Source organism: Haliaeetus leucocephalus, unplaced genomic scaffold (genome assembly GCF_000737465.1).
Source record: "Haliaeetus leucocephalus isolate CR32 unplaced genomic scaffold, Haliaeetus_leucocephalus-4.0 Scaffold151, whole genome shotgun sequence".
In the NCBI taxonomy this organism is placed as follows: Eukaryota; Metazoa; Chordata; class Aves; order Accipitriformes; family Accipitridae; genus Haliaeetus; species Haliaeetus leucocephalus.
The window spans coordinates 2268115-2274636 of record NW_010972587.1 but is presented as its reverse complement, the minus strand read 5'-3'; the positions used below and the strand labels follow the sequence as shown (position 1 = coordinate 2274636).

The 6522-nt window shown below is 42.6% G+C and overlaps 1 protein-coding gene across 2 annotated transcripts in view; it reads right to left on the bottom strand.

Moving 5' to 3' along the window:
• Positions 1-1181: 1181 nt before the first annotated feature.
• The window catches only part of YEATS4 (YEATS domain containing 4), a 15128-nt gene continuing 9787 nt past the window's right edge, over positions 1182-6522 (bottom strand). The window contains exons 1-7 of one of the 2 annotated variants that reach the window (XM_010561758.1): positions 6424-6513; positions 6177-6296; positions 5740-5806; positions 5546-5640; positions 3960-4052; positions 3795-3882; positions 1182-1708 (exon numbers count right to left, since the gene is read on the bottom strand). In XM_010561758.1, the coding sequence (XP_010560060.1) occupies positions 1539-1708; positions 3795-3882; positions 3960-4052; positions 5546-5640; positions 5740-5806; positions 6177-6296; positions 6424-6474 (684 nt within the window). In that variant the 5' untranslated portion in view covers positions 6475-6513 and the 3' untranslated portion in view covers positions 1182-1538. Of the gene's footprint in view, positions 1709-3794; positions 3883-3959; positions 4053-5545; positions 5641-5739; positions 5807-6176; positions 6297-6423; positions 6514-6522 lie in introns of those variants that run through there. The other variant, XM_010561759.1, reaches the window with a different exon arrangement.

Sequence of the window (6522 nt, the reverse complement as noted above, 5' to 3'; positions counted from 1 at the left end):
TGCCCAAGCCTTTTCAAAACCTGAGGAAGCACCATCTTTATCAGGCTCTTTTACCTCTAGGAAAGGAAAAAAAAAAAAACAAAAAATGTTACAGGCAAAAGATCATGTACTGGTTTTTCAGGGGTACCACTTACTAGTTACATAAGAATAGATATTGGGTTTGCGTGGCAAGGTTTTGGTAGCAGGGGGGCTACAGGGGTGGCTTCTGAGATGTGCCACATCCGACAAAGCCCATGCCAGCCAGCTCCAAGCCGGACCCGTCGCTGGCCAAGGCCGAGCCCATCAGCAACGGTGGTAGTGCCTCTGGGATAATGTATTTAAGAAGAGGGGCAAAAAAACCCTGTGCACCTGCAGCTGGAGAGAGAACACGTGAGAGAAACAGCCCTGCAGACCCCCAGGTCAGTGAAGGAGGGGGAGGAGATGCTCCAGGTGCTGGAGCAGAGATTCCCCTGCAGCCCGTGGTGAAGACCACGGTGAGGCAGGCTGTCCCCCTGCAGCCCAGGGAGGTCCACGGTGGAGCAGATCTCTACCTGCAGCCCGGGGAGGACCCCACGCCGGAGCAGGGGGATGCCCAAAGGAGGCTGGGACCCGGAGGGAAGCCCGTGCTGGAGCAGGCTCCTGGCAGGACCTGTGGATCTGTGGAGAGAGAAGCCCACGCTGGAGCAGGCTTGCTGGCAGGACTTGTGACCCCCCACGCTGGAGCAGTCTGCTCCTGAAGGACTGTAGCCCATGCGAGGGACCGCACACTGGAGCAGGGGAAGAGGGTGAGGGGGAAAGAGCAGCAGAGACAACGTGCAATGAACTGACCACAGTACAGTACAAACATTAAACTTCTACAAAACAGGACCAGAATCGTTTCCTACTTCCTAGCATAACTTGTATAACTGACGCATTTATATGTGTTAAAGCAGATGTATATCTACAGATAAGAGTTTCTAGCCCCACAAGTTATTTAAAATCCTTTTCTCAGGAAGTTAACAGACAGACATGCAGATATCACTGTAACCAGATTTAAGCAACTTGCGTACCATTATATTTCAACCTCTGCCTTAAATCAGGGTATGCCATTTACAATTGTTCTTGAAGCTCACAACTGGACAGAGACAAAAAATATTAAAATTAAAAAAGCATATTTTATTTTCAGCTTTAAAGATGCATGTCTAAACAATCAGTAGAAAAAACAAGTAAAAAAAGTAAACACCAGCATTTTGTAAAATCACATTGAACTAATACAAGACTTAATACAAAGTTTCCATATACCACTCAAATGCAGTTAAAAAAAAAAAAAAAAAAAAAGAAGTTTGGTCCCCAAAACCCCTTCTACTTGAAATAAATCATTAATTACCCACAGATTTTAACTATAAAACAAGGATACATTCTTTCTTTTTTCTTCCATTTATGAAGTCAATTGCCACATAGGTCAATCATTTGCAAGTGAAATGCACGTAGTCTCAGTTACAGAATTGAACGCATAGAATTCCATGATTGAAGGAAGTCCTTCTGTTTTCAGTATAGGCTCTTTTTCAAGTCAACACTCGTCACATGTCTTTAGACTGATCATCTTCTTCAAGTTTCCTGATTTCACTCTTTAAACAGTTGATCGTTTCACGACTTGCTTTTAGTCTTTCTTTAAGCTCAGCAATTTCAAAACTAGTTTTCTTTTTGGCAGCCTCCAGCTTTTCCCTGGTTTTCACTTCAAGATCTGCAACTGTGGTGGTGATAAAGAAAAAATAAATATTGTAAGTAGCATGGAAATTTGTAATTATGCAATTTTTTTGAATTGCAACAGTAATTTGGATGGTGTGTGTCCTGAAAAAAATCTATCACTGTTAGCCTTAGAGATTCAATGATTGCAGTCAAAATGGTATCCAAATAAAAACCTGAAATTAAAAATAAAAGAAGAAAAACCAAGCTTGTTTTGTGGCCTCATTCAGCCCATCAGTTTTGTGGATGGAGTTAAATAATTCACCAAATAATTTTCCAGAGATTTTAAAGATTAAGGGGGTGGGGGGGGACCTGACATGGTGACAGAAAATAAATGGGAGATTACAGAGAATTACAAATAATTTATATGCGGTGCCCAGCGACAGGACCAGAGGCCATGGGCACAAACTGAATCACGGGAGGTTCCCTCTGAACATCAGGAAACACTTTTTCACCGTGAGGGTGACCGAGCACTGGCACAGGTTTCCAGAGAGGTTGTGGAGTCTCCATCCTCGGAGACATTCAAAAGCCGTCTGGACACGGTCGTGGGCAGCCTGATCCTGGTGGCCCTGCTTGGGTGGGGGGTTGGACAAGACGACATCCAGAGGTCCCTTCCCGCCTCAACCATCCTGTGGTTCCTTTTCTGTGTACTGTAACCACTTTCTACTCTCTGTCTCCCTGGAGTTTAATTCCAAGTATCTAAAAGATGTAGTGGTGCTGCCTTTGCTTTTATAAGTATCTGACATTAGGACATCTCAATCTGGTTTTTTGGGATTTCCTAATTTTTTTTTTTTTTTTTTTTTTTAACTTGTTCATGCACAAGTTTTTGGACAAAGCTGGTAGAGCCAATAAATCTGTGGAGGCCATGGGTATATCTTCATATCCCATACACTACATAATCATGGGCAGTGGCAAAAAAAAAAAAAAAATCTTAACTTTTATCTGCGTCAGTAGCACATTTTAAGGAAATATACACAAAAAACCCACTAAAAGTTTCTTTCTACTCTCAGGAGAAACATCTAGAAACTTTAAGCGAAAAAAGTTTAAATTTGGGCATGGCTTTTTTATGATGCAAATTATTAAACATTTTCTACATGTAAACCGTAACAACATGCGATATAACTAAAATCCACCTCAAGACTGGCTAAACTGAGGTAGAAAATACAAGTAGCTCACATGTCCGCACCCCCAAACAGATGTAAGGCAAATTGGAACCCTAACTTTGTAGAGCTGCAAACTCAAAACCACTCTCAGCTCTAGGTATTCACCGTCTAAAAATACCTGACAGTTGTTGTCAGGGGAACACGCAGACAAGCCAAAGGCCAGGTGAGCTGGACTATGATGGCATTAGAGTTGGTAACTAAAGAGGTAGGATTTGGGCTCAATAAATACAATATTTGCTTTTTGAGAGTAGAAGAAAAGAGATGAAATCCAGAAGATCAGAAATCATCACTAAATGCATTACGTTTTACAAATCAATGTATTTTAATGTCATTTCTTTAATTCCCTTAATATTCTGGTTTATATTTGAAAAGAGATTAGATAAAAAGGACGCAAAGAACATTAAGCTATACTGAAGAAGTTATGTTATGAAGTGACCTACAGTTAAAGACTGAGACAGAAGGGAAAAAGACAAGAAGAGCTTTCAGGCACAACTCTATCGCCAAAGGGTTGCTGCTTTGACTTAACAGTACTAACTCTTCCGTACTTCAGTGCTTAAAGTGTCATCTTTGCTTGCAGTTAACACCCCGATGAGCTGAACAGAACTGTACCACAAACGGAGTGGCCTTAATTTATTCTCGGGTTTAACTAATTTCAAAGACGTTAAACAAGGTGTAGATCATGCCATCACTCTTCATACTGAGTAATTCATAATTATTTTTTTCAGCAGGCATACAGATCAGAAAATCTTAAAACATTTTCAAGTAACTATTAATATCTTTGCAAAAGTTGAAGCTAATTTAATGCAAAAATACCACTTTTTAGCAGCATCCAAATCCATGGAACTGTTACAGCCCAGAAAAAAACACTAAGAGCAAAACCAACTATTGTTTATTTCTAAAATTAAAATATTTTCATTTTCAACTTACACTCTGTTTCATGCTTATAAGCACCTAGCGTTAGCTGACGAGATGTCGTTAACAGCTGCTGCATCATTGCAGTAGGATCTTGAAATATCTAACAAAGGAGAAAAATACATGGTATCACTAACACTCTTCAAAATAAAGTGAGGATTACATTAAAATTTTTCATACCATTTCGTCATAGAATTCAGAAACTACAGTTTTCTTTCCCAGGATGGCATTGGTATCGGACTGGAAAAGCTTCAGCAAGTGATACAAGGTTACCTATACAAAGACAGAATTTTATTAGCTTGACAACTGTAGGGAAATACAAACCTTCTTCTAGATATCAACAAGCAGTATTTGTTCTTACCAAACAACTGCACATGATTTAAAAATCTTTTAGGAATACACAAATAAACGTCTTACAACTTCAGCAGAATCACTTAACTTTAATGTTCAGTGTTAAACACACCAACTACCCAAAGGCTTCTTTGATACTTTAAGAACGTCTGGGCAAGTGGTTTAGGATTGGTGTATAAAAACTACTACAAAGACCTTCTCATAAACAGTTCCAAACAGATGATTTAGTTCCAAGCTGACTTTGCCAATTAATCAGTTAGAAAGTGCTTTCTGTGCTTTTATCATCCCTTTGTGTGAAAAAAAAAACACTGGGGGGGTGGGGGGCTGTGAGTCGCTTTTCACTGAAATTTCTCTCTGGGGAGTTACTCTTGCGCTGCAAACGGCAGGAGCTAGAGAGGGATGGAAGCCCTCTGTCCAGCCCTGAGGAACCGCTGACCACTTGGACCACGACCTGGGAAGAGGACACACAGCCCACAGTTCCTCCCTGCCACGAGCAGACCCGCGAACGGTGGTGGAAGAGTGCGATACTTTACTCCGGTTGGTATTTCCTGGAAAGGAAGAACACGACAGGCACCGAAACGGCCTCCCAAGAACAGCAGTACAGAAAAAACAGCCAGCCAACTTTGCAACAGTTTGGACAAGCCGTGAACGGAACTAATAGAAGTCAGGATGCTACCAAGCACAGCAGCACAGGAAGCCCTTTTTTCTAGTCTAGTATTGATTTTCACATATTCAAGAAAAACATAAAATTCAGTTTTCCCCTCATTTGGCAAAAAAAAAACCAGCTAAAGCAAAAGGACTGCTGTAGTTCATGCGACAGAAGGAACTCAGTTCTTCCAGAAAAAAATATCCCTTTCCCCTAAAATATGGTAATTGAGTTTCCTACCTAAACCTGGATAAACAAACCTGCAAGACATGTCTAAAACACAGGATGGGAAGAAATTAATTCTAGTGCTTTACAGAATTAGAGAAGGGTCTTAGCCTGCTTTTCTTGGGAAAGAGACTAACGCTAGCATAGTACCTTTGCTGCTTTTTGACTGATTTTGACCAAAGCTGACAGACCAAAAAAAAACCAAACCCAAAAACAAAACCAAAACAATTAAAATATTCTACAACTAGGAAGCCACACAGAAGAGAAATCCTCAGCACGTGTTCAGCCCAGGTAAAGCACAACACGTGGTCACGTATTAGTAAACATCCGAGAAGCCAAGCGCAGGAAAAGCCATTATGAACGCCCCAGCCAGCAGTAAAGCACAGGGACAGGAAAACGTGGCCAGCCATTAAACACATTTCCTACAAGAACAAGCTTTATTACTGCCTTGGCTGATGGGACTTATTTTGACCAGCAATACCCTATAGCACAGCTTTAGGCCACCATAATTAATTAAGCCTTGCTAAAAGTTCGATGTACTTACAGGTCTTTCATTTGGATCAATGAAGAATATCTTAATGATTATTTCAAATTCACCCCAGCCTGTTTCGGTGATTTCATACGGTGGTTTGGTAACAACTGCAGTAGGAAACAGAGGTGTTAATACGGGCAATGAAGCCTCAGTGGAACTAATCAAAAAGCCCATTCTCGGAGCAAATGCCCGAATGCAAAACCCACCTCTTAAAGGATTACCGTAGCTTTCGTGCAACTTGAACTGAATTTTTTTCACGTAGGCAGACATATCCTAAAATAGAAACGTCGTTATTTCTGATTACTTACACAGCACACCAAACCACCGTTTATTCATCCATCCTAGGTGACTAGCGTTTCTTCTGACAGAGCTACCTTTAAAAACAGCAGGAAAGCAAGGCAGTAAATAGCAGAGCTGGCACCGGCGCGGGGGTCTGTCAGTATTTTGTCCCCACGAACGCTCGCCAGTTTTCCCCCGGCCTGCAGGATCACTCGGAAAAACCTCAGAGGAAAAGCGCCTTTCCCTCTCTTTCTCCTTCTCGGAACCCCACCAGCCTGTGCATTTTCCCCCCGCTTCCACCCCAGCGCCTTTCCCTCAAATCCTGGCTTTTTTTTTTAAAGCCGCCGGCGGGGGAAGGTCCCACCTCATTTCTGTAAGGCTTGACGTAAACCGTCCACTGGTGCGTGTGACCATCCTCTTCCCTCTTCTTCCCGAAATACCGCGCCACGTTCCCGTACACGATCGGCTTCACGATGGTAACGCCCTTAAAAACCAAAAAACACCACACAAAACAGAAAGAAAACCCCGAAACCGTCACGTTTCGAAAGCCGCCCGGCTAGGCTCAGCCGCCCGCAGCCCGAATCGAAGGCTCCCGCCCTCCGGCCCCGCACCTTCACCCTGCCCCCGGAGTCAGGCCCGAACTCAGCCATTCTCTTGAACATATTGCCCCGCACGGAGGCGGGGGGGGGGGCCGCCGCCCGCAGCCGCAG